Source organism: Cloeon dipterum, chromosome 3, assembly GCF_949628265.1.
Source record: "Cloeon dipterum chromosome 3, ieCloDipt1.1, whole genome shotgun sequence".
Taxonomy (NCBI): Eukaryota; Metazoa; Arthropoda; class Insecta; order Ephemeroptera; family Baetidae; genus Cloeon; species Cloeon dipterum.
In genome coordinates this window covers 10,252,136-10,278,603 of record NC_088788.1, presented here as the reverse complement: position 1 = coordinate 10,278,603, position 26,468 = coordinate 10,252,136, and the positions used below count along the sequence as shown (strand labels likewise).

Sequence of the window (26,468 nt, the reverse complement as noted above, 5' to 3'; positions counted from 1 at the left end):
CACATAGCTCTTTGTCGTACATAATACTGAGCTCAAAATTGTACTTTCTGACATCAACTTATATAGAGTTGTATTATATTGACTTGCTACTGAATTGTTAAATTAAAGAGAGGAAGGAGATCCTGGAAAGCTGCTGACTGACTTATTGAGCTTGAAGTTAAAGGAGCAAAGTAAAATCTTTTCTGATTATTAGCTTGTTATCTAAATAATAATTGTTTGCACGTTCTTTATCATAAGATTTAGATTTGCTCAAAATAAAATTATGCGAGACTTTATTGCTCGTTCATTTCAAATGAATTAAATTTAATATGAGGTACACAGTTCTGATTTTAAAATTTTTTCTTTAATCATTTCTACAATACCAAATACAAACTGATGCAGAATATTATCTAAACTTCATCGCTGGTGTCTCAAGTCCTCGGTAGTATAGTGGTCAGTATCCCCGCCTGTCACGCGGGAGACCGGGGTTCGATTCCCCGCCGGGGAGAGTTTTTGTTTTTTATTTTCTTGTTCGTAATTTATGAAAACCTTTATAACCAAATTAATTTTCTTTTCAAGATTTCCCTTGCACTGCATGATAATTTTCAAAAATGGATCACAAAACCCTATGGAAAAGTGCTAGGAACGCTGTACAATTTAAAAGAAAGGATATTTTAATAGCTTCTCACCACAAAAGAGTTTAGAACATAATATCATAGCGACTTTTCCTTATTGTTGAATGAAAAACCGAGAAATTTAGAAATCCGAATTGCGTGCGGAGATCGCGTTCAGCGTAGCAAGACCTTTCCAGGAAATTTCTCGCTGATTTTCCTGTTCACCCTCTGCGCGATTTAATGCCACCCCATTCCACTTCGTGCTTCTATGTATGAAAGAAACATTGCAGCAACAAAGCAGAATACATAATTTAAAGCAGATGGAGATCGATAGACAGAATGCAGATGGCTTCGCGGAACCATTAGAAATCCGGCGGCGCGCGGCGGTGAAATTAGCCGGAGAACTAGATTGCCGATCGGGGCACAGGTGGAGGAGGAGGAAGAAACATCAACCTTCCATCAGTATACACACGCGAGTGCTGAGAGAGACCGACGTGACGTCACGCAATTGTGAATTGACCCCCTCGTAGACTCTCTCATTCACGGCAGTCCGTCTCAGGTAGGGAAGGTTGATTAGTCAGTCCTGTCCCGTCGCTCCTCCACTCACAGTATCAGCGTCTCTGCAACTGCGGCGGCTGCTCATCTCGCTCCCGATGGCCTTTTCGCGGGCCACCTTCCTCCTCGCAGCCCTTCTGGCCGCCCTCGTCGTCATCACGGTTTGGAAATTACTTATTTTTTTTAATTTAATTTTTATGATTTACGCAAACGACTTTTACTTTCGGTTATGTCGCTGCAGGCGGTGTCTGGTGAAATTTCATATGAAATTTTGCTGAGGAATCATGATTATCAGTTGATTCACGCTGATAGGAAATAATTTTCTGGGATTTAGAGCTATATTTTTTATTAGGGGCGTCAAATTTAAAAAATACATTTGAATAGATATCGGAGTCAAAATCCGCTGAAACCGTTCAAAACTGATAAATTGCTTAAATTTGAGGAATTCGTTTGGTTGGGATCAGGGGCGGATTTTCGTGGATAGTGGACTCTCTTAATGTCAGATAAATTATCAGATAATAGGACAATATAATATCCACTTGGAGTTTTCCGGACTTGTAAATGTAAATTCAAAATAAATGTTATCATTTTTTGAAAAACAAATATCAAGGTTGTTATATACGATCAAATAGCTGAGGTAAAAAACTAAAATTGAGTACATACATGTAAAGGAAAAGAGGAAATCGTCATTTTCTCTCTATTGTGAATAATTGCTTCAATTTTTCAACTCATTTTCTTCTACGAAACAGTCAACATTATAGTCTGATTATTATATTGAAATTCAAATCAAAACAGCAAATTTAAGAGAAATTGAGCATAAGCGAAAACCATTCAACGAAATGAAACTCATGATCCAATGCAATGCTCATATTTTTTAAAAGATTTGAACGCAAATCAAATTTTACAGCTTTTTAGTATTTGCAATAATTTTTGCTGTTAATGATTTTATTTTCATCCAGAAAATTTCCTTTAAGCTGTGTTCAAAGGTTTTTATAGAGTTGGATTAGAATAGAGAAAGTGTTAATAAGTTTTGAAGGAAACGCATTAAAAGTAATTTAAAATTTACCACAGATTGCGGAAACTTCCTCTTTTACAGAAAACCCCAGTAATGTTCTAAATTCGCACCTGAATGGCATAACGAGCGCCTGTAATCACGTTTCCACGAAACTGGAGCAAATCATTATGTTTATAGACCTTCTGTCAATACACGTCGTCCGAGGCAATTATCCTGCTTTTTTTAAAAAATAAATGCCTGTGATTATCCATGCTGCAGAGCGTGCAAGGTAGCGGCCAGGACGAAGATGCGTTGGACCGGGAGTCACTGCAGGAAGACGTGTCTCTGGACAACGACCACGCTGTCTCCTACAAGGGCTACAAGCTGCTTTCCGTGGCGCCGGTGACCAAACGACAGAGGAAGTCGGTCATAAGACTCGCTGGAAAGCAGGGCGTACAGTTTTGGCTGGCGCAGAGAAATGCCACCGGCAGCTTTGTGGCGCAAATCCTGGTCGCACCAGGGGCGGTCGCCAGGGTCACCAGGAGGCTCAAGGACAAGGGCGTCGACTTCAAGATCGTCATCCAAGATTTGCAGGTGACTTATAAATAAAATTGTTTCTTTTTTATTTTGGTTTTAGCTGAATTATGGCTGGCTTTTACATTTTATTTACACGAATTATAACTGACTTTGAATCAGCATGAATAATGGAATTTCATGCAATTCAAACTCTTGTCGAAATAAACTAAAAATTTAAGGGACAAAAACGCGAAGCTTGATGTTATTTTAAAACTAGAATCGAACCGTTTTAATCTTTTAAAAATCTAATTAAAAATTTACGTTCAAAAAAATAACTTCTTTGTTATTCTATTCAATGTCTACTTTTGATGCTTCTCTTGAGTTCCGATTAATTGTTGATTAATTATTTATTCCCAGCAAAAGTTCCTCTAGAAGTTTTCCTTCTACCAATTTCAACTCTGCAAAACTAAGAAATGCGCTTCTCTCTCTCTCTTTCATCGCTTGCCATTCATTTGCCGGCTTTGCAAGCCGCATTCTACAATTCAATAAACTTCTTGCGCACAGCGTGGAGTGCCGACAAAAAGTACAGAGCTCTAGTGCTGATGTTGTCTCAACAAGAAATCGCGAATTCAGAGCACTGCACGGTAGCAATGCTTAATTAGCGCCAACAAAGTTGAAAGCGGGACCGAATTGAAGAGCAGCACAGCGTGCATGCAAATTGCGAGCCGCGCGTTTTTGTCAAGGGAGTATAGCAAAAAGACGCGAGAGACGTACTTGAGCACTGCACTGCTTTCTTTTCTACACAGAAAAGGCGAGAAATCCAATAAGACTTGGCCCACATCAGCAGCCGTCTCGTTTTTTTATTTTAATTATTGGCGCTTGCCAATTACGGTCCTTGAATGTGTTGTTATGGAGTGTGGCGCCTCATTAACTCGCATCTCGGCCAACCAAAACATATAAACACGTCCTCCTCCACTCGCAACAGACGCAGCCCATTAAATTTTCACTTTTCGGCGCAGAATGCAATTAACAACGACGTTACGTCTCTGCGAGACACCGATGCCATCGAAAGCGGCAGGCCTTTCGTCTGGGACAAGTTCCACCGATTGTCAGGTGAGGCAAAACATCTCTAATGTTATACTTTCTCTTCATATTTCATGTGACCTAAGAGATAAAATTAATAAAAGTAAATAAACGTAATACTTTGTTGGGAAACCTCAGGAAATAATTTATATATTTTTTAAAATTATAAAAAACAGCAAGAATCAAATTTAATAATTTCTGGTCTCCTAATTATTCATCCTTTCCTTCAAAACTCTCTTAAAAAATTAAAGAAATTTGCGAAATTTATACAGAGATCATCTTAGATATTTTATTATTTTAGAAAGAAATTGTTAAAAATCATTTTTATTTCGTGTTCATTAATTTTTTCACTTTTTTCGTTATTTTAATCTTGTTGATGGTGATCATAGTTTGTCAACGTGGTGGGAAAACAATACTTCTTGTTTCATAAAAGTTAAATCGCTGTTATTGTCCAGTGTGGCGCTTGCACGACACTTGTTGCGCCGCCGGCCGGACGCTACACACAATACCGCACATTTCTGTACTTCTGCGAACGTACATTTGGTCAAGATTATTTTACCAAATGGGAACAAACTTTTCTCGCAAATGAAAACAGAAGCGACATTTTTGCGTTATTGTGCTGTTTGCCTCATAATAATTTCTATATAATTTAAATCGATTTATGGCGTGTGTGCTCCCATTTACGTGCAAATGCATTCACCGCGCCGTGCGGTCTCATTATTGCATTTCTGCTTTTTGACGAGGTGTGTGTGTGTGCATTAAAGCCGCGAGCGACGAGTTCACGAACCTCTATATATGCCTTGTATATATAATAATCCAGAGTAAACTCGTCGCGTGCATACATAGGCATAACGCAATTTGAGTCGAAGCTAATTGTGGTGCATTTTCACAGCTATTTACGCGTACATGCATCAGGTGGCACGTCAACACCCTGAGCTGGCCGAGGTCAAGACCATCGGCAAGTCCACGGAAGGTCGCGATCTGCTGGTGCTCAAACTCGGAAGGAAGTCGCAGAGTGTCAAACCAGCAATGTGGATTGACGGAGGTATGGTATTTGCTATACATAATTTTTTTAATAAATTAATTTTAATGCATATTAGCAGGAAGACCAAAATATTTAATCAAAAACGAAATAAAATAAATTAAAATTTTTTCTAAATAGAGAGAAAAATCATTATGTTGAGGGAAACATCATCTATTTGAGTAATTTTCATGCTATATATCATGGAATTCCAATTTTATTTAGGGAAGACAGTGCACACTGATTGGAAAGCACTCAAACTGCAATTGAATTTCATGGAATGTTCTACAATTTTGGATTTGAAATATACATTGGAATTTTCGCAATAAAATTTGATTTTTCTTATTAAAAAATTTAAAAAATTTTGCCACTTTGATAACATGAATCAAATCTAAAATTTAGCCACGATAAATTCTAATGAATTTTAACTGCAGTTTGAATTCTTTCCAAGCAGTGAATATTTTCGACCTTTAAAAATTGGAATTGATTTCGCTAAAATATTATTTCCTTCTAAAGACCCAAGAATTTTGATTTATCGTGAGAGGAATAATTGAAAGGAGCCTCGTGGACAGGGCCATTTTCGAGAAAATTGACAAAATCTCGATTTGTCCTATATTCTGATTTGCACATTGCAGAGATACATATTCCCAAAGCAAATTATTCAGACAGTCCCTCTCTAAAGCCAGCAAAGCACTTTTTGCAGTTCATATTTGTCATAAAAAATCTCTAGGTGTTTTTAGCCAGCAAATTGAATCAAAAATAATAATAATTAGGACATTGTCTACTTATTTAATATTTATTTAATATTCAAAACCACAAAAATTATTCTATAACACAATCTTAAAATTAGAAATTCGCTTAACCACATCATGTCAAATGACATGCTTAACTGAATTTGAAAGTCATTCGTCATTCAGCAACTCTCATTCAACTTTCAATTAATTCTTTCAGTCGAGATGAGTTTCTTACAAGAAAGAACCACACGTTGCGTTTAATCTGCTGAAGCATCTTTATAGCTTCGATATAGAAATTAATTAATTAATTAATTGACACAATGAAAAAATTGCTCTTAGGTGTTCACGCTCGTGAGTGGATCTCGCCAGCGGCGGTGACATACATCATCCGCGAACTACAAAAGGACACCGGTCTGCTGAACAAAATGGACTTCTACCTGATGCCGGTGGCCAACCCTGACGGCTACGAATACTCGCACACCAAAGACCGGCTGTGGCGCAAAACCCGTTCAATGCACAGAGCCGCAAACGCGACAAAGACCGCCTTGAAAAGAAGCCGCCCGTGTTACGGGGTTGACGCTAACCGCAACTGGGACAGCCACTGGGGACAGCGCGCCGCTTCCATGGACCCGTGCAGCAACAACTATCAAGGACCGCATCCGTTTTCTGAGCCGGAGACCAAGTAAGTGTGTCTCGGGGAAAGCGACAAGACAAGGCTGAGTTCAATTGAGACCTTAATAATATAAAACCGTTCTCATTGTTTTCCTTTTGTTTCCATGTACAGAGGACTAAATTTTTAATTATTCATAAGTTATTCTTTAATTTTAAAATAATAATTTAATTGATACCTTGAAATCTCATTCAAGACAAAGTGCTTTCACATAAATTACAATATTATTTTTCCGTTTACATCTAATTTTCTCTTTCATGTTCTATTATATTTTATTTACCGCAAACTTTATTTAAATAAGATTTCAAACAATCACTGCTTAAGGCTAGAAGTTGTTTCTTCATCTCTCTGACTGAGTTCAAAGTAAATGGAAAATTCCAGCTGTGAAATATTTACGCACTGTGTGTCTGTTTGAAATTAAATGCGCATATAATCACCGCCGAGAAAAGCGGTTAACGTTTGTAAATTAACAGAGTCCGTTGTAATTCGAAATTTCCGCTTTACCCAGAAAATGCTCGTACATTATCCGCAGAGACCAAAGTTGGCGGCCGCACAACTTGTAAAGTTATTCAAGCCGCGCGCACATTTTATTAATTTCTCACTAACGAGCAGGATATGATGGTGCAGTAAAAAGGGTTTTTGCCGTCCCCACGCGTTTTTGTTAATTGAAACTAAACCGCGAAACAATAAAATTCTCGGCGGGCGATTCGTGGAACAATAAAGAGAGGTTTCTTTTGCCGTGCGGCGCGTATTAATAAATTAAATGTGTGGCTTTTTGCTTTTCAAGAGCCGCCTCCGAGTTTATCCTGAGGCTCGCGCCGGCTGCCTACCTTTCGCTGCACTCGTACTCGCAGCTCTGGCTGATGCCGTGGGGACACAGCGACGAGCCCTCCCGACACGACCTGCAGCTCAGGAAGGTCTCCTTGAAGGCGGTCGAAGCCATCCAGGACGTGTCTGGACACACTTACAAGACGGGCTCCATCAACACGGTTCTCTACCCGATTTCAGGTACAAAATACACTTACAATTTGTTGGTGGATGCCAAAGAAGACAGAGAACATTCAAGGATGTCTTTTTAATTTTTCAGTTGAAATTTAATGCAGCACACTTGGTGCATAGAGAGCTGATTATTTTGCCGAAAAAAACAGCCAATGAATCCTGCAATTAATTTTAAGTGAAAAATCAAACCCTTTAAAAAAAAGGGTAATATATTACTGCGCTCTAATCCCTTTTAAATTAATTCTCTAAGAATTCCTTGAAGGGTTAAGATAAATCTATACCAAACAGTAAATTTTCGAGAAAAATGGCAACATATTTCCTGTCTTCCTTCTGGATAATTCTAAAATTTAGGATTGAGAATGTAAGACAAAACGACTAATTTTTGTGTTTGATTTACTTGTAGTCACCATTATGATCATTATATTTACGCAATTTTACGACTTTTGACTTCTTTGAGCTGCACTTCACACCGTCTAATGTTGTTTTTGAAGCCCAATACAGTCTAGAAAGAGCTGCCAAAAACTTTCCAACGCTGTCTGAAGCCCTTTTGAAGCCAGATAAACGCACAAAATCTTGTAAAATATCGGTGCATTTAAGAATTTTCTACAGAAGATAATTTTCTGTTTATTTTTCGTTAAGAAGTTAAAAAAATTATCCTATTATTGAAGTAAACGTTTTGAAATTCACTTTATAAGTTTTAACTGTCTGAAAAAATTGCGTTTTGAATTCAATTAGTTATTTTTAGAAAAAAGTCTGTTCAATATGCTGCAAATAACCCATTACAGTCGTTTCGGAGTTTTCCGGTACCCAAGAAAAGAAAGTTTCAAAATTTAAAGTTTTTTGTTTTATATGATGCCTTTTTTCAATTTTGTTGTTTTTGTGATTAGATACAGATGGTTAAGCTCAGTTTCACCAATCACCTTTGTCTTTTTGAGATAATTTCAGGCATTATTTTTCTAAAATTGTTTTCTATTAATTGAGAATTGAAGGCAGTTGCTGAAATCATAAGCGCTTCAGAAAAATTCCCAGTAATTGTGATTTTACTTTTTATACAAAATTGTTAAAACTTACATTAAAAAAAAAACATCTGAATCAGGCCTTAAAAGCAAAAACTCATGCTTCATAGCATTGTTTTAAATTGGCTCCTTTTTAGCAAACTAATAATCTTATCTTTTCAAGAAATGTAACTCTTGTTCCATTTTTACATAAAGACTTTTGATCAATTTAAAGAAAAAAATTCCAGCTTTGACGGATTTTATTTTAATTCTTTTATTATCATATTGTTTGTCCTTGTCATGAGAATAATAAAATTTTAAAATCTCTTTATGGAATGAGAATTTTTCCATTTTTTCACGGCCAGTATATTGAAAAACAATTCAAATATGTAATTAAAATGGCATATATTAAAATAATATTCATTGAAATAGAAAAAAATAATATACAACATCAACATAATTGTTTTCTATACAAACAACAATCATTACCGTATTTTCTAGAGAATAACGTTTCTTTTCATATGTAATAATAATAAAAAGTGCAAATATTCACTGATTCAATATCTTATTTCGTTATTTCGCATGCAGGTAGCTCACTGGACTGGGCCCACGAAAAAGCTGGCATCCGATACGCATTTTTGGTCGAGCTAGGAGACACCGGCGATTATGGTTTCGTTCTTCCTGCCTCAGAAATCGAACCTACGGGGAAGGAAATGCTCGCGGCCGTGCGAGAAGTCGCGAAGGCGGCCATTGAAGATGCTAAGAGCAAGTGAAATTAATTTCATTGCTCAGCAGTTAATCAATAACTTATAAAATTATCATTCATTGTAAATGCGTACGTCGTAAATAAAACCATTCAAAAATTTTGCTGTTCGTTTTCAATCATTTTAAGAGGATTAATGCTGCAAACCCCTGGGAAATCCTTGTGTTCAAATTTTCAATGCATTTTAATTTTTGAAAATTTTTGCATGATTTTTAAATGATGAGGACTGTCTCCCTTCTTGAAATACGGCACATATTGTAGAAAAAATTGTGTGAAAAACTAACAATTTAATCCGCTTCTTATTTTAGCCCACAATTCTTAACCTGAACGGGACTTTTTCTCGAATAAATACCAAAATGTCATTCTGTATAAAATATTAAACACTGAGTAGCCTTATTAGAATATCCGCTTTTAACTGTTCTTCGTGGAATATATCGCCAGAATCCGTTTCCCTCGTCAACAAAGCCACAAATCGGCGAAAATACAGCAGCATCTCCAACTCTGATTGATTAAACGGTGCATGACAAATGATCCAATTGACGACCAAGCAGGGAAAACCACACATACGCGACTGACGAGTGCGAATTGAAAAAATGTCCGCGCGCACGTGTATGGAGGTCAAGGTAGTCGTCCGGGATGGTGCAAGGCGAATAGCGGCCCAGACTGGTTTGCATCCAATATAGAGGAGTGGTCAACGCTCCAGTCACATAATATATATAATATATTCAAATGCTGCGCAGTGTTTGTATGTGCATAAGCAGTACATAAACACAGCACGCTTGTTATATAAATTCTTAAGTGATTGAACGCCAAACGGTAGACGATTTAAGCAAAGCCGCTCACCACTCGGGTGATGGGCCGTTGTAAACGATTTTATAACGCCCTGGCGAAAACATTTCAAGTCCTGTTACGGTATCAAGGGCGGTGCAAACCAGTCTCACTGGAAAACCCAACAGCTTTAAATGTGAGATCTGTTCATCAGGGAAGCTATCGACTAATTTTAAAAAAGTATTACGGTTAACTTATAAATTCAGCAGGTGGTGAAAAATCAGACAAGAAAAGTCCAAAGGAACTACAACATGGTACAAAAATAAGCCTGTATGGCATCTGCCCTATTATTCTTCGAAGAGAAAATATATTTATTCAAAATATATTTCTGAGCGTACATAGATTTCAACCCAAGTTTATATATTAATAAAAACATCTGTTGTATTGTTATTAAAATGTTTAAAAAATAATACAAATAATATATATTTATTAGTATTAAAATTGTACAATAAATAAACTAAAAATATTTTAAATAAATTAAAAGAATAGTTATTTACTTTAAATAAGTTGAAAATACTCTTGTTTTGTAAAATGTCTAACAAAGTAAAAGATCTAAATTTTGGTTTTAATAATTTGTAAATTTTCCAATGTCAGTAGCTTTTACTTGATCGATCATTCTCATCAAAAATAATCTTCAATCCCAATTGCACAATATTTGAGTTAACCTTTTAGCAATGTTCTTTATTTAAGCTTCTTATTAAAGTGCTTTAAACTGACTGATTAAAAAATTTAATTTATAAAAATACATCAAATATCTCAAATTAACCAGTGAAATTTAAAAAATAAATTATAATTAGGAATGAAACATGCAATTGAATGTCTGTTTGCAAGCAGCTTTCATAATAATGACACAGTGAGTGAAAATACACAACATAATTTATCAATCTCTGTTTGCAATAACAATAAAAGTCCTGTGTCATTGCTTCATACAACACAAATATATAATATATCCATTTGACTGCCGTGTTCGCTTGATCACGTTTGCCATTCATCGTTTGAAACAGTGTGTGTGTATTATCAGAAGCATTTCATCGGTACGCAACCTGGAACTTTATGAGGCCATGCCTGCGCATGTCAACTCGTTTATTACGCACTCCAAATAAATCCCGCTAATTAGAGAAAAGTGTCTTCTCAACTGAATAAAAGTTGCGGCATCACTCTTGGCACTGCGATGGAGACAAATACCAACCAACGAATGCAGCTGTGGGACAGTAACCGAGTAACACACAAGCCGAGTCGACCAACATCTATCTGTTTGCTAAGCGCAACGTGTGCAAGACCGATTCGGAATAAAAAACGTCTGCTGTTTCATTGTAATCCATTGCCGTGGTCCAGAAACGACAGACGATACCGTTTTTATGTGGACATTACAGTTCCGCCGGGAATAAAATATTTACTTTCAAAACAAACATTCTTCTGCATGATATAACTTACCTTCTAGACGAGGAGAGTGCTCCTCATACAAAAAATTAGAGCGTATAAAAAAGATATCACTCTCATATTTTATTAAAATTCGAGTAGAATCTAACGAAATAAAAATATGAAAAACCCAAAGGTGCATGTAGTGATTTAATTTGTCAACAACCCAAAATACTGTTCTTAAAAATGTTTATATTTTATAAATTTTCAGGCTAAGGAGACTTTGTGACAATAATGGCAAAGAATGTGTTATTTTCTTTTAGAAAATAAAAATTTCCTATATGCGTTAGTTTTGTCTCGTTCGAAATGGACTAATCACCGTTTAAAATAAAAATAATATCACAGTTCGCTATTAATAAATAGGCATGCAGTTTTCTAACATCAAACGATTCCTGGTTTATAAATATTTAAATTGTTGTGTATGAATCATCCTTTCTTTACATCCAATTCTAGCTCTTGAACAACGGCTTTCTAAAGACAATAAATCACTTCTGCAACAAAGATTTTTGTACTGCAAGGCTATAAATAAATCCTCACAATGTACGGAAATTATAATCCAGAAAATTCAGCTCCTTCATAACGGCAGCGAAATTTTCTTTACAGTAATGCTACGGAAAGTCATTATATGTATCCAATTTTCTCTAGGCGTATTTTCCTCAAAACGCCCGAAGCGGAGGCGCCATCAAACTTAATTACGAGCCAAAGGATTATAGATTACATTTTGCAGGGCCATTAATCACCATTCATCCTTGCATTTTGAATGACAAAAACCGTAAAAGAAAATTCCTTAAGGGCACCACCTTTTTCCTCCCCACCACGCGCGGCAGAACCGAAAAATTTGATAAAACCGAGGCGAGCAGAAGCGCCGGTGGACGCGCAGGTTGCTTCCTGCTTCAGGTGAGCAGTGGGTTTGGCCTAGAATCGCGAGCCTACCTGAGGAGCCGGCCGCGGTGACCTACTACTCGAGGGTTCTCCGCTTGGCATCGGCGGCGGCCGCTTCAGTGCTGAATTTACTTTTGATCCGCGAAGACAAAAGAAGCGGAACAACAAAAAGTGCGCGAGCGTCGGGCTTACGTATAATGCGGTGCAGTTGTCGCCTTCGAAACGTGTGAAAGTGCTCCATCATCTCGAGCAATGAAACTTCTTGTGGTTTTGCTTTTGTTCGCCGCCGCCGCAGCCGCCGTTCTTTGCTCGGCCGCCAGCGCCCCCGGCCCACTCGAATGCGCCCCAGCGGGCGCACCATGTGCCCGGGCCTTCAGAAACGTCGCCGCCAAGGACGCCAAGGACGAGAACGACGACGAGATCTCCCTCGGCTCCATCTTTAGCTCCATTTTCGCCTTTTTCAGCGATGGATTCAAGAGTATTTTTGGTGGAGAAAACGAAGAGATTGCCCAGGAAAAAGAATCCAAGGCGCCGCCAAAATACACAAGAGTTCTCTACAAAAAGTGAGTTTAATTTTTTCACCTAGAAATTTCGTATCAAAACTTTTACCTTTAATGATGCAGATTTTTCTGTTTAAATTAAAATTTAAAAGGTCAATTAGTGTCAGACAATTTCTGATTTAAAATTATTAGAATTTGTACTAATTTAAAAAAAATGCATTTCTCATTAAGGAACAGAAGAAATCATTTTTCAAATGTTTTCTGCAGAAAATTCACCAGAATAGAAATAATTTATTTAAAAATATCGATCTATGAAAATAAAAATTAATAAATGCAACAATATGAATAACCTTTGTGTTTTGCAAATTGAATTTGTATTTTTCTATTTTAAAAACACGTTTAATAAAAGCAATGAGGTCCAAAAAAATTATAAATTGCATCAGGTTTTCTCATGACATACAGAAAAATTCACAATCAAACTTTATTTGACCAAAATCACTAATTTTTTCTGCGTTGTTGCTCAGTTGGCGTCTGGTGAAGGCGACTCCCAGGTCACAGGACCAGCTGGATGAAATGTACACAATTGAGGAGGACTTTGACAAAGTGTCCTACTGGAAGCACCCGACGTTCCGCAACGAGAGCTGCGACTTCATCGTTCCTCCAGGAATGATGAACGTGGTGGAAGATTTCCTTCGAGAGCGACAAATCAGTTATAAAATCGTCACGAACGACCTGCAGGTCAGTGTTCTTTTTGCGTAACGGCAGCGGCCGGGCAGATCGTTGAGACCAATGCGATTGGATCGAGTGTCGTAAACACATTAAACCTTTTTTCGGTGTGCGTCCGCAGCATCTCGAAATGCCGCATTTTTCTTTCTCACTTCGCTTGATTGCATGAGAAAAATGAGAGACGAAACGTTACTCTGCCAAGAGCAGCGCAAGGCAAACAAAGATTCTTTTGTGTCTGCTCATTTGGCTAAGTGCTTTTCCATAAATCAACATCAACACTTTGGGGAATTAATATTTGCAGAAAATTACGAACAAATAATCAAAATCTTCTGTAGACATCGTACAGACTACAGACGCGTGTTTTTTCTCAAAGAAGGCTGTAATTCGGCACATAAAAGCGGTACTCATTCATTAAATTTTGTGCGTCTCGCACGCCTGACCCCTTTTCCGCCACCCACGCCAATTTTAACAGGTCTGACGTTCTGTCAATTTTCTCTCAGCTCCGCACGGTGTGAAATTAAAAATGCGGTACAAAACACACATTTCCTCGAAAAAAACTGTAGCCGGGCATAATTAACAACAACAACTGTTACTTCCTCATCTCACACGGGATATTTAATAAAAAAGGCAAACAATAAAAGCCAGGCATTGTGGGTCATCATCATAACAAATTTAAAAAAATCCTATTTTCGGTTGTGTACACTTCGCATTCCGATTGAAAAAATTGCACCTGTGCCAAATTCGTGGCTCTTTTGACACACTAATTTAACTGGCCTGAAGTGCAGAGTAAAATAATGCGTGGAGAGAATAGAACGGTAAAAATCATTAAAAGAGTGCGAGGTCCGACCCTGGCTTTCTTGGCATCATTAGTGTGTATCCACGTGTGTGCCAGCCGGCCTAATCTGATGGCCAACTCCTCAACGCACGTCAGGTACAGTTTTTTTTAGCAACGCGTGTGTGCTCCGGTAGGCCGCGCCTGCATGCGTCTATTATGCTGCAATTAGTGGTCTTCTTTGCACTAAATTTCAAAATCAGTAGGTCACTAGAGTACGGAAAATGACCAAATCCTAGTAACTTAATTAAATGCAGTTAACCTAGACTCATGCAACAACAAAATTGAGATTTAATCTAAGTAAATTAAAATTGTGAAAAATATTTTCAACTTAACTTTAAATATACTCTCTGAAAAATGCCGTTTAAATCGGCTTTAAAGTTTGCAGATTCAATCAAGCGGTGAGCACAGTGTCTCCTTAAAGAAAATCAGGATTTATTTCAGCAGAAAATAAAAATTTTGCTCATAATTCGCACACCACCGAATAGACCGTGACGAGAGGAACCGAAATCATGCGAAATATCAATTAAAAATTTTGGCAATGTCTAAAATTTAATTGTTCATTTGGTCCTGATTGAATTATTGCCATTGTGGAGATAAACTGTTGCTAAATCCCACAAACAATAGCTCTATAAACCACTCGCTAAAGACAGCAATGAAAAAATTTGCACAGTCAGCAAGCGATCCATTATTGAATCCATTGTTTATGCAATTCATCTGCTACAATACGCAATTATCACATCATGAACAAGTAACAGTTAAAGTAAATTGATACAGAGCAACAATTGAAAACTATTTGAATTGTTGGATGCAATAAGTAGATGATAGATAAAAAAATTGTTCTTCTACAATTTGCAACAATCAAAAAAAGGACCTTAATAATATACAGAAAAATTCTTTTTTTTTCAAAATTTCTCCAAAATTCACAGCGCTTGACCCCATTTTCCTGGCAGATTTCAATTCCTCTTGTCAAGATCTATGCAACAGTGTACGACACTTTTTGAGGAAACTCATTATTTTGAAATAAAATTAGATTTCAAGTAGGGAGACAGTTCTTACCATTTGAACAGCATGTTATAACTTTGCAGCCACTTTAAATAAAAAAAAATACTGTGCTACATGTGTCAATTTTGGCTTTAATTTTGGTTCATGCATTGGCAACAAGGATTTTCTTGGATTTTGCAGTATGTAGCAATCCTCTTTAATTTCAGATTTTGCCAAATTACTCGAAAAATTAAAAGGTTTTTGTCAGTTAGTGATTTTCCCCTTGATTTCGATTGCTCTCCAGCAATTGTGTACAAATTGAAAGATTAATAAGTCTTCTTCAGTGACATGAATTTTCAATAGGTAAATATTACCCAGCTATGCAAAACTCCGACCTGATTTTTCCGAAAATTCAAACGACGCTCTGGAAAAAAAATTGTTTCCAATTTTTTTTTTAAAAAAATAGAATTTTTCATTGCAGATCATTTTTTAAAAAAGAAGCCAAATCCAGACGTAATAATGTCTACGTTTCACAACTGATAATCAGACCATAGCATCGAATCCGCCACAAACTATCACCGAAAAATAATGCCGTGTTGATATTGAGGCTGAAATAATCATCCGACCGCAACACAGCTTTTCCGCGTATCGCTTTTTATTCTCTATGAGGCGCGTGTCAGAACGTATCATCTGCATAAGCTGCATTCACTACATCTCATTAGTCCGATATAACGCAGCTCCGCCTTGGGCCTTTGTGCTCCTGTCGGGCTGCAGATGGAGCGTAATGATGGCACTTTGGTGTGCAAGTGCGGTGAAATTCTCATCTCGCTGCTGATGAAAAGCAACAGTCACGCCAAGCGAAATCAGTTACGTACTTGCACTTTTCGCAACTCTCTTCTGATGCCCACTGCAACGAATTTGTGTTAGAAACAAAAACGCTTGGGAATGAGGAATATTTCATTTGGAGAGACGAACAATTCATTTGCATAAATAATGAATAAGTAACTGTGAATTGGCAGCCGACGTGAAGGGGGTTTCCCTGATACATCATCTGCTCCCTTTTCTTTTCTTGCGAAATGTAATTTCCTCGATTTGTTTCCTTTGCAGAAAATGATCGGAGCCGCAAACCCAAAAATGATGAAGGAGCAGCGAGACGCTATTATAAACGAGGTTGGCCACACGATGACCTGGATAAGATACCACAGATACTCAGGTATACACATTTTTATGAGCATTCTCGCTTGGACGCAGAAGTAAATAATGTCTTTCTTCTATGTCAGATATTCTAAATTACATGGACCACTTAAAAAGGAAATACCCTGATAAGGTGTCTGTGATCAAAATTGGCAAGTCGACAAGAGGACTGTCATTGAGGGTGCTCAAGATCTCGACTGGCCAAGCCGAAAATGTAACAGCAAAACCAGCCATTTGGATTGATGGTGGTGAGTGAAGAAATTAAACTGATTTATATGCATTTTATTGTGGAATTAAGATGTGTATGGGTCCAAATCATGCCACCAAAACTCTTTTTAGGATAAATATTTTTATTTTAAACTGGTAATTTTCTTTAATCGCCTCAGATAAAAATTTCTGGGTGAAAAACGTCTCAGGATTGGAATTTAAAAGGTCAAAATTAATTTTTAAAAAACTCCTTTTCCACCTCTCAATTAGAAAAATAAATGAAACTTTTTGAATACCAAACCAAAACCAAAGGAACATGAAAAAAATCAATAAAATATCTTCATTATAAAAACTTCTCGATTGTTAGAAAATAAAATAAAGGAACTTCCAGAGGACGAGGGGAACAATTCCTAATTGTAAGTCAGATCGGCTATACTAAACACGCTAAGCACTCATGGAAAATTAAGTAAATAATGCTAATTACGGAATTTGCCTTAGATATAGAATAGTTAGTGTAACGAGTTGAATTGAATTTTATGAAGGTTGTTAACTAATTTTTACCTACGTTTTCTAAAAATTTCACATTCAAATTTCTGAGCAGAAAAAGGGATTAGGTTATTGTCTCCACATAGTAAATTAAATCAATTTTTAACATTTTAAAAGGTAAATAATGAAAATAATATCTTTTATGCACAAACTTTTCAATTGGAAGAAAAAAATAAATAATGGAACATCCAGAGGATGATAGGAACAAATATTGCTTATTTTATGTTAATGTAATCAACAAAAAATAGTTAAATTTCCTAATTTTTAAATATGCAGGACAGCTGAGCCAAGCGCTGCCCTTAATTTCCTCGTCGTTTTTTTATTATTATTATTAAAGACTTTAAAGCCATATTCCGCAAGTTCTCGATTTATTTTTAACCCAAACACGTTCTTTGAAATGTCGTTTGCTGAATATAAAAAATTAAGCTGCACAGAAATAGAATTATATGTCATCGGCGTCAATCTTGAAAGCAGAGCAATGCATTATTAAAGCTGCAACAACTGTGTTTTCAGGCACACACGCTCGCGAGTGGATTTCCCCTGCTGTGGCCACTTACATAATGAAGCAACTGGCCGAGTACTCGAAGACAAACCAACTAATAGTCAACTCCTTTGACTGGTACATCATGCCTGTGCTCAATCCGGACGGCTACGAGTACTCGCACACGAGTGACCGCCTGTGGCGCAAAACCCGCTCCAAGAACAAGGACGATGGTCGGGCCCTGTGGGGCGACCTTTTCAACTTCTGCGGCGACGATGTGGGCGTCGACCCCAACCGCAACTGGGACTTCCAGTGGAGCAAGCAAGGCGCCTCGGACAGCCCTTGCTCGGACACCTACGCCGGGCCCAAGCCATTTTCGGAGCCCGAGGTCAAGGCGGTTGCCGACTTTTTGCTCGATAACATGGTGAACATGAAATTCTTCCTCACTCTCCACTCTTTTGGCCAAATGTGGCTGCTGCCGTGGAGTTACACTTCTGAGAGGGTGGCCGACTTTGACGACCTTATGAGCATGGGAAAGAAGGCCACCGACGCGATTGCCAAGTTCAGAGGCACCAAGTACAAGATCGGATCGACCACGAAGCTGCTTTACCATTCTGCAGGTAGTTAAATATATGATTAAGAAAATGCAAGGAACATTATTTTCAGTTTAAAAAAAAGATTGGACAATGGACACGTGTCCTTATGCAACAAATAATGACGATTGGTAGGCTCAAAGTGAATTAATTGCAAAGAAAATAATTTTATATATTTAAATTAACTCACACCCTGCACATGGATTCTTTTCCTTGATAAATTTTAGTCTGAATTTTTCAAAACAAATTCAAACATAATCGTGCAGATTTTTTGCGTACATCTTAATGCAGAAGACACTCAAGATTAATTGGTTTTATTTTTTTTAATTTTAAACAAAATTAAGTTAATATAATAATTTAATTATTTGTGCAGGAGCATTTGAATCGTATGTCTATATTGAACGTCTCTAGTCTGATTTTTTTTTTAAAAAATCTTGCGTCACTGGAGGAAAAATTCAGCATCATATAATATATTACATTGCAAAATTTGCCGCGGTTTTTTTAATTAATTGTTTCTACTTTTTTATCTTCTCTCTTAACTGTGACTTTGACTTGATCTTAAGAAGTGCAAAAGTTAATGAATCGTTGGAAACACAAGAGCAGTTTTTCCTGAGATATGGGCTCGTTAATAGGGAAATTTGTGGAAGAAAAATGACTTGTTAGAACGGTTAAAACCCATTAGTTAAAACCGGCAAGGCAACATTAAGTAGGACTCAACGTTTTAATGAAAATGAAGAATAAATTAACATAATTGTTTTGGTAACAATGAGTGATGCGAGTAAATATTTGTCAACTTGATGGTGTGAAAAAAAATCAGCTGTCAGAATATGTTTAGTTTCTTTGCTCTCCGATCAACCGTTAAAAACTTTTTAAGTTTGAGACTAATCAAACATAACATTGTCTTTGCAGGCAGTGCAGATGACTGGGCCAAAGCGGTCGCTGGAATCAAGTATGCATATACTGTCGAACTACCCGACAAAGGAGATAGCGGATTCCTCTTGCCTGCCAGCGAAATCACTCCAACTGGCAAAGAAACGTTTGCTGGCATCAAAGCAATGACCGAGGCGTACGTGGAGAAGTATCATCCCAGTTGGATGACCGCGGCCAGAAAGCCAAAACCAGCGCAGTCCTCTGCCACGAAACCAAAACCAAACCCCGCGAGTAGCCAGCCTGTGAATGCTTCAGCGACTGGCGCCAAGAATAAAGGCGTCGTGAAGAGAGGCCAGCCAATACGCATTGTCGTCGCGAAACCAAATGCCAATAATCAGCTAAATAAGAGAACTGGAAACTGAATTTGTGTGCCAACGAAATGGACGTTGTTGCGAGTGTAATTTAAAGAGTGTCTGATTTTCTTATAGTATTAAACTGAATCATTTATTTACATCATTTGCTTTGATTAATCTTGCAAAACAAACTGCAAATTTCGACTGTCGTCAAAAAGTGACAGAACCTAAGGATACATAAGCGTGAATTTGTGCACCACATCGGGACACAGTAATGATTATCTACATAATATATGTTACATTCTGCAACACCACAGATTTTGGTGTCCAGGAGAGGCGGGTAAATTGCAGCATTTCGGCAGCCGCTCGAATCCTCCTCTATCCTTCTCTCTACGCTCGCCACCGCATCTTTTCCTGCAGTTTCACGTCCTTTGCTAACCCTCGCTCATTGCCGCTGGGTCGATGTAACCTGGCACTTTTGGACGGGCGAGGATGAATGGTATGCGCCACTGGCTGCGAATCAACTTGCAGCACGTAGCCTGGTTTGCTGACTGTAGTTGTTACAACAACATAAAAAAAATAAACAAATGAAGCCTATTTGCGAGATCCGCGACGTTTCATATGGTGAGTGCACCGATTGCAGTACCACTTTCCTTTGGGTGGCGCTGTGATGTTGACGCATGGATAATGGAACCACTCGAAAGGACACTGAAATTCGGAAAATTCAATAGTTAGCAAATTTAAACAAAGAAAATAATTATTAATCTGAATAGATTTTGAAAATAAAAAATACAAGAGGAGATTAAATTAAAATAAAAAAATCATTAAATTAGTATTTTAATTTTTCAGAAATTTAAACCGTAACCCAGGGAAACTTAAGCTCTTTTCTAATTTAAAAAGAAAATTTAAGGCAAAGTTATTTTTTCCTAATTTGGCAATGCAACAACTTTTATTAGCCGGAGAAAAGTTTTAAGTAAAAAAAACATGGAATAAAAAAATACTCACTTCTTCATTGTCGCAAGCAACCATGTCTCCGTAGGACACCTGATTGCAGAAGCAGTACCGGGGCTCGTTTGGGTCGTAGTTCCAGTCGGTGTTGTCAGCGTTGCCATCAGTAACGGTGTCGTATACCTCATCAGTCAACGCTGTGGGCGGAGACGGCTCAACAGTCATGGAGAGCATTGTGGACGAAGCTAGAGTTGACGCACTTGGAGCCGGGTTTGCAGACGCGTTGACCAATGATGCAGCAGTGCTGGTCCTCCTGCTATATTTGTATATTTTATAAATACACCGTTGTCTTTTGAATTGTTTCATTAAATTGAAATATTATTTATGTTATGTAGATGCAAATAGCAGCTAATAAAAAAATATTTCATTTGCATTCCAATATTTTTCTTAAAATTTCCATTATTTTTATACTGAAGTAATCTGTTTTAATTTAGAGTTGAAGAATGACGCTTTACCTCTTTTGTTTCTTGGGCTGTTCAGGCAAAATCGCGGCTGCAATGGCGGATTGCGCTGCACCAGCGAGTTCTCGGCCAATGCTGAGCTCGTGGGGGTTGATTCCGGTGTTGATCGCCTCGTAGCTTGCCTTGAGGCTTGCTGTTCTTCTGCCCTGCTGCATCTGCGGAACAAAGAAAACAATGATGGCGTTAGTTGCGCAATTTCTTCAAAATATTTCATTAATACAATGCAAGTAAATTAGTTTTACTAGAGCCATCAGCAAAGTTGCGTTGGAAATTTATAGTTCTTAAGCGTATTTTTTTCCTAATGTTTTCAAAACAAGTGTAATTCAAAATTATTTTCCTAAAAGCATGCCCTGACGAGATTAACGAGAATCAAAGCTGCTCGGGAAATTAATTTGAGTCAGAGATTGTTGATTGCTTCATGACATTTTTTCACAGTAAGGTAGGAAATTAGATGGTCTAGTCAAACGAAAGACATCATTCCTAAAGACTTGGTAGATTTAGTCCATATTTGAGACCAAATTAGTTGTTATTTTAGTCGGTTTTCTCTCAGAGATGAAAGGCGCATTTTTAAAAGACAAATTTGACTTGAAAATACATTATTTTGAAACAATAACTGATCAAACAGGCGAATTTTCCTGAAGACCACACTTTTTTAAAGTTTCTCTAATCTCTAACTCTTTTGATGACAAAAGTTAAATGAAAATCTAAAAACTTTGATTTGACGGGTCTTAAATTTCGTATCAAATCAAAAATATTGACACTTTAAGAGAAAAAACAAGTTTAAAAAATATAATTTTAGATTTTTCCGCATTTCTGTAATTTTGGCCTAATGTTTTGCCGTTCAAAAGACCTCCAATCGTTTCAATCGGAATTTCTAGACTTAAAACTACACAGGCCGACTATATGTAAAGGGCTTGGAAAAAAATTAATTTGATTAAAATTCACGTAGGGAAGTAATTCCTTGTTGAGGACTCAATAATTAACTTAAATTCTCCTGGTGCTGTAAAAATTGCGCACAGCTTCTTTCTGTCTTTGTTGAATTGATGGTTGCCCTTTTCTTGCAACATTGAAATTTGAGTTTGTTTGTTGAGCTATGCACCAAGACGATAATATGTGGTTAAAAAAAAGCTAAAAAAACAAGTTATGATTAGTTGGAAGTAGAAACTTTCTATTTGCTTTTGGGGTCAGGAGTTGAAAGCTTCAATAAATTTTCCAGAAATTCGAATATCAATCAATTGTAGCTTGGGTTTGTTTTTATTTATTCGCATCCCTTTGCAACTTATTTAAATTTTCAAATCCTGTACAAGCAAGTAGAAAATTTCTATTTTGAACAAAGGAATGCTCTCAATCTGTTTCTACAGGAGTCATAATCGGTCAAGGCATCTCATTCCTTAACTTTCCACGCGGTCTAGTTAAAACGAAAAAAATTAGCTTCCTTTAGACAAATGTTTGGACCAACAAAAATTAAGAGGAAAAAACCGCCAAACATTAGACAGCTCTCCTCTCAACCAACTTCTATTCTCACTCACTAAAAATGTTTTGAATTGGTTAAATATATGTCGTCCTGGTCCCGGCAAAATTGAGCAACGTTCAACAAACACCCAAATTTTCATTGTTGAATTGATTGTTGACCTTTTCTTGAAAAAGGAAATTCACGTTTGGTTGTTGAAAGTTACGCAATTTTGCCGGGACCAGGACGATGTGTTTAATCCTGTTAAAATCATGCAAGTTGTTCCCATAAAGAAACCAACTCCAAAGCGAAGTTAACTATCATGAATCCACAAACAGCAGACGTCATTCTATGCACTCTTTTTTTAAAAAAAAAATCGTATTTCAAATCGCAAGCAAAAAAAAATTGAAATCCAGTGGACTAAACATGAACTCAACATCACATTATGCTGGAGAGGGCTAATGCAAAATATGCACGCAAAACACGATTTGTAAAAGGAGAACCCGAAATAAAGCCTCTACCCCTTTCGTCCCAGAGTTCATTACTTGCTGAGTGGCAGCAATGGCTTGCGACGCCGCGGCTGCGATAGCAGAGCTTCCTGCGCCGATGTGGCTTAAGGAGAAGTTGATCTGCTGCGGCGTCTGCTGTTGCTGTTGCTGCGAGGACAGCATGCTCACGCTGTTGCTCAGCGGCCTAGCCTCGATTTGCGGGTGCGCGTGCTGCGAGCCAGAGCCGCTCGGGGTTCGCTCCACGGCAACTTTTTTCTCAAGCAACGCTTGTGGAGTGCTACTCGATCTTTTTTCAGCTTTACCGAGAAATCAGTCCATAAAATTCGGCCGCACATATACTTTTTGGGGTCTACAAACCTGGATTCCTTTGCATGCCAAAACTATATCGGTTCTCTTTCTGAGCGCTTTGCACCGGTTGGTCGAGTTCCAAAGACCCTAATTCATGGAAAACACATAAATATGCTCAGCAAGTAAATCATGGCTCCTAGACCCACTTTTCTCGAGTATTTCTGTTATCCCTTTGTTATCGGCTTCCAGCTCCAATTTGAACTTATGAAGCTCTTGGTCCAGTCTTCGCAGGTATCGGTCAACCAAATCGTAGATTTGGCCTGCGAGCGAAACCTTTTCATCTGTAATTAGAGCGTTATAAATGCAGGTTCATTTGCAGGTCATGTTTGAGCTCCTCTTTTAATTGGTACCCTATCCTAACTCCCACAGTCCTATACTTTAGCTACTTAATACGCTTGACAAGTAGAGTAATTAAAGAATTTTAATCATTTTAAATTAAAATGGTGGATATTAAACGAGGAATTGACAAAAGGACAGTCTATTGGTTTCATTCCGGAAATATATCCGCCCTTTTCAATTGTCTTTATGACAGATAAAAATATGAAAACCCACTTTGGTACAAATAGGTGGGGAATAATTGGCCCCCAGCAAAATATACTTGACTTTTCAAATTGAATTTTAGTATTCTGTTCCCTGCTTGAGAAGCCCGAGAATTTAAAGAGCGACAAAATTACCAAAAAACCGCTCTTCAATATTTTTTCCCATACAATTCTCTTAATTTTGAACAGGGTAGTATTTTTTAAATCAATAAACGATGAGAAAATGCGTTTACAATAAAAATTGATTTTTCCAGAGCATTTCAGCACAAGATTTTGAAGCTGGAGCATCTGGAAATGAGAAGCTATCTATTGGTATTGAGCGATTACTCCAAGAAGCCAGTAATTTCAGCTTTGACACTGCTAAACATTCTGCCTCCCCCTGAAAGTTTTAAAAATAATTGCGTTATTTTATGATAATTTCAAGTGTAACAGCCGACAGCATGTGCAAATCTCACAGATTCTTAAGGAAATATACTGAAAATTTACAGAATCTGTTAAATAAAATTGTACAAATTAATAAGTGAACATCAGCAGTCTTCTCGGGAAACACAATATTAGGTATTTCACAATTTTGCTTATTTCCGGGATTCCAAATGCGGGCAATACCATGGCATCTGATACACACATCCCATGTTATCAAAAAGGATGATGTCTATACCCAACACAGCCGGATTAAGTCAAGCAAATTGCATTTAATTCAACGTTTGAATTTTTATAACGGCATGTTCACTACTTGTGTTTCATTGTAAATCCTGTAATTTTAATCAGGAAAACCTATTTTGACTGCCACTTAAAGGTAATCAAAAGTTCGAATTTTGAATACAATAATCAGTAGCTTCCAAGAAAAATATTGAACGTAAAATTAAATTACAAATGGCTTTTCCTTCTTAAATTCTATGACCATTTCAAATCGATATGGGTTTTAAAAAAATAATTTACCACCCAGCACGTTCTAGTTTTCTGGCCCCTCAGATTCTACTCTTCACTAGCAGAAAAATCTTAGAAGATTTTGCCTCCATATCCGTAATAGAATGACTGCCTGATCACGATTTCTAAGCGCACTCAAAAGATAAAAGCCAGATATGAATATCAGGAATGCCGCCACTCACTCTCTGTGGTACAACCTCTCTAATGAATTTAAATTAAACCCTTCATTGAGATTCCATATCATAGAAGATCAGACGTGCTACTAGCAAATATTTTTTTCACTTTGCTAATTAGATTTTTTTTAATTCCGTGGTTTACGTTTTTACACCCATACTTTCTTATTCATAAAAATTATATCTGCAACTTAGCCTTAAGAAGAAAGTTGGGGAAATTTTTATAATTAAATCCTCTATAATGATTAAGAGGTATAGATCAAAATTGCCCTAAATACTTTTGATGAAATCAATAGGGTCAAGAAATAACCTGCAATCTCCAAAGCCTTGTAATAGTCTTTAAGAATAGCCGAGTGCTCAACGTCTCTTTCCACTTGCTTTAATTTCTTTGCCTTGCCGAAAAACCCTTTCATTTGTTTCTCCAAGCTGTCTGCAGAATCTGCAAGAGTAAAATGCGATAAATCAAAATGTCTCAATTCATCAGCAAATCTGTTAGATTCTCAAATCCTTGTCCACGCACTTTGAACCTGCAAGTCCATTTCTCGCATATCAGTAAACCTGTCCCTCAGCTCTTGTGGCAGATGCTCAATCACTGAAAAAATATTTGCAAATTCTTATGTGTCAATTCCAGATGGTCTCCGTAATTTTAATGGTCTTGTATCAGCTTGTTTTGTACAAACTGCTGCAGTTACAAAAAAAATTTAATTGGTGTTAATTAATGAAACTTCCAAATCAGATAAAATGAATGAATTAAAATTTTTTTTGTTGAAATTTTTTTTTAATATTTTGGCTGAAAGATATCTTGTCATTAAGATGCTAAAACACGATTTAAAAAGAATTTTAAACTAGACAAAATAATATTGATAAAACAGTTAGATAATTATCATAATATTGATTAAATCAATAAATTTTATTGAATTATATACATAAAAATCCTCAGCAACAATTAATTTTGCGAAGAATTTAGTCATAAGCCCATCTTAAGCGCCAAGCCAAAAAGAAATTTGAAAATTTTCCTCAGAAATCGCTGCACGACAGGGTCACAAGGTGTGTTGAATTAGGTGAGTGTTTAATGATATGGTAGAGATTGTTTACACGCAAAATATGTTTGTTTATTCGAAATATGGCAATGAAGGTGATTATTTACAAACAAAAGTCTCATTTTAAGACCATTTTCCTAGGGAATGTCGGAAAATCGATGTACTTTTACGTAAATATTTCAATGGCGTCGGCACGAGATCGACCAATTTTACCAAAATTCAGCAGAAATACTCACTCTCCAAGTAATCTTCAAGGTACAGCATTATGCTTGAGTATTAGATTGATCGATTACAAGAACTTTTTAAGGTCGCGGAACACTCGTTTCCCGATATTTTCGAGAAATAGCACAATTTTGAGCAGTCTGAGGCACGCAATAACAAGAATTATGCTCAAGCGCTGCGCTCACTGCGCCACGTATGGCATTTGTTTTATTTCAAAGTCTTTGGCGCGAAAGGAAGCAGTGAGCAGTGGAGGAATGTTTATCAAATGATTAATTATTGAGTTTCACTCTAATCTATCTAACCTTTTTATAATAATTATTAATGATTGATAACTGTCCTTTTCATCCCTTTATTCTCAATCGTATTAATTTAATTTTGGCGATACAAAATACTAAAAAGCACGTGATTTTAAAGGGGGCGAGTTTTCAATGAAAAAGGGGGCGTGCTTCCAAA

The 26,468-nt window shown here is 37.1% G+C and overlaps 3 protein-coding genes and 1 non-coding gene across 5 annotated transcripts; 3 read left to right on the top strand and 1 right to left on the bottom strand.

The window, feature by feature from the left end:
- The first annotated feature begins 415 nt into the window (after positions 1–415).
- Positions 416–487, top strand: TRNAD-GUC (transfer RNA aspartic acid (anticodon GUC)). Its single transcript has one exon. It is a non-coding gene; the product is annotated as a tRNA-Asp (tRNA).
- Positions 488–1,065: 578 nt separating this feature from the next.
- LOC135940341 (carboxypeptidase B-like) lies at positions 1,066–9,026 on the top strand. The gene is made up of 7 exons (XM_065485188.1): positions 1,066–1,309; positions 2,422–2,736; positions 3,678–3,771; positions 4,634–4,786; positions 5,836–6,178; positions 6,954–7,174; positions 8,749–9,026. The coding sequence occupies exons 1-7, from the start codon at positions 1,247–1,249 to the stop codon at positions 8,931–8,933; spliced, it is 1,374 nt and encodes a 457-aa protein (XP_065341260.1). The 5' UTR covers positions 1,066–1,246; the 3' UTR covers positions 8,934–9,026.
- A 3,080-nt stretch (positions 9,027–12,106) lies between these two features.
- On the top strand, positions 12,107–19,496 carry LOC135938948 (carboxypeptidase B-like). The gene is made up of 6 exons (XM_065483018.1): positions 12,107–12,615; positions 13,077–13,290; positions 16,202–16,307; positions 16,375–16,536; positions 17,555–18,142; positions 19,025–19,496. The coding sequence occupies exons 1-6, from the start codon at positions 12,305–12,307 to the stop codon at positions 19,405–19,407; spliced, it is 1,764 nt and encodes a 587-aa protein (XP_065339090.1). The 5' UTR covers positions 12,107–12,304; the 3' UTR covers positions 19,408–19,496.
- Positions 19,463–26,191, bottom strand: Ing3 (Inhibitor of growth family, member 3). Of its 2 annotated transcripts, none has more exons than XM_065483019.1 (9): positions 26,030–26,191; positions 25,274–25,345; positions 25,064–25,192; positions 23,261–23,395; positions 23,124–23,201; positions 22,779–23,062; positions 20,802–20,962; positions 20,344–20,602; positions 19,463–20,046 (listed from the first exon to the last, which is right to left on the bottom strand). In XM_065483019.1, exons 1-9 carry the CDS (start codon positions 26,055–26,057, stop codon positions 19,933–19,935), a joined length of 1,260 nt encoding a protein of 419 aa, XP_065339091.1. In that variant the 5' UTR covers positions 26,058–26,191; the 3' UTR covers positions 19,463–19,932. The 2 variants fall into 2 exon arrangements, with proteins under 2 accessions (XP_065339091.1, XP_065339092.1); XM_065483020.1 differs by having other exon boundaries at positions 22,803–23,062.
- Between the last annotated feature and the right edge of the window lie 277 nt (positions 26,192–26,468).

What these genes read in the sequence shown, in the direction of transcription:
- LOC135940341 (XM_065485188.1), top strand. Translation starts at nt 1,247, where the DNA reads ATGGCCTTTTCGCGGGCCACCTTCCTCCTCGCAGCCCTTCTGGCCGCC. An exon ending in TCGTCATCCAAGATTTGCAG is followed by an intron (nt 2,737 to 3,677) that starts GTGACTTATAAA and finishes TTTTCGGCGCAG; the next exon opens with AATGCAATTAACAACGACGT. An exon ending in CAAGTTCCACCGATTGTCAG is followed by an intron (nt 3,772 to 4,633) that starts GTGAGGCAAAAC and finishes GCATTTTCACAG; the next exon opens with CTATTTACGCGTACATGCAT.
- LOC135938948 (XM_065483018.1), top strand. Translation starts at nt 12,305, where the DNA reads ATGAAACTTCTTGTGGTTTTGCTTTTGTTCGCCGCCGCCGCAGCCGCC. An exon ending in ACAAGAGTTCTCTACAAAAA is followed by an intron (nt 12,616 to 13,076) that starts GTGAGTTTAATT and finishes GTTGTTGCTCAG; the next exon opens with TTGGCGTCTGGTGAAGGCGA. An exon ending in GCTGCTTTACCATTCTGCAG is followed by an intron (nt 18,143 to 19,024) that starts GTAGTTAAATAT and finishes TTGTCTTTGCAG; the next exon opens with GCAGTGCAGATGACTGGGCC.
- Ing3 (XM_065483019.1), bottom strand. Translation starts at nt 26,057, where the DNA reads ATGCTGTACCTTGAAGATTACTTGGAGA. An exon ending in AACAGAAATACTCGAGAAAA is followed by an intron (nt 23,202 to 23,260) that starts GTGGGTCTAGGA and finishes TCCATGAATTAG; the next exon opens with GGTCTTTGGAACTCGACCAA. An exon ending in TTGCTTGCGACAATGAAGAA is followed by an intron (nt 20,047 to 20,343) that starts GTGAGTATTTTT and finishes TCCGAATTTCAG; the next exon opens with TGTCCTTTCGAGTGGTTCCA.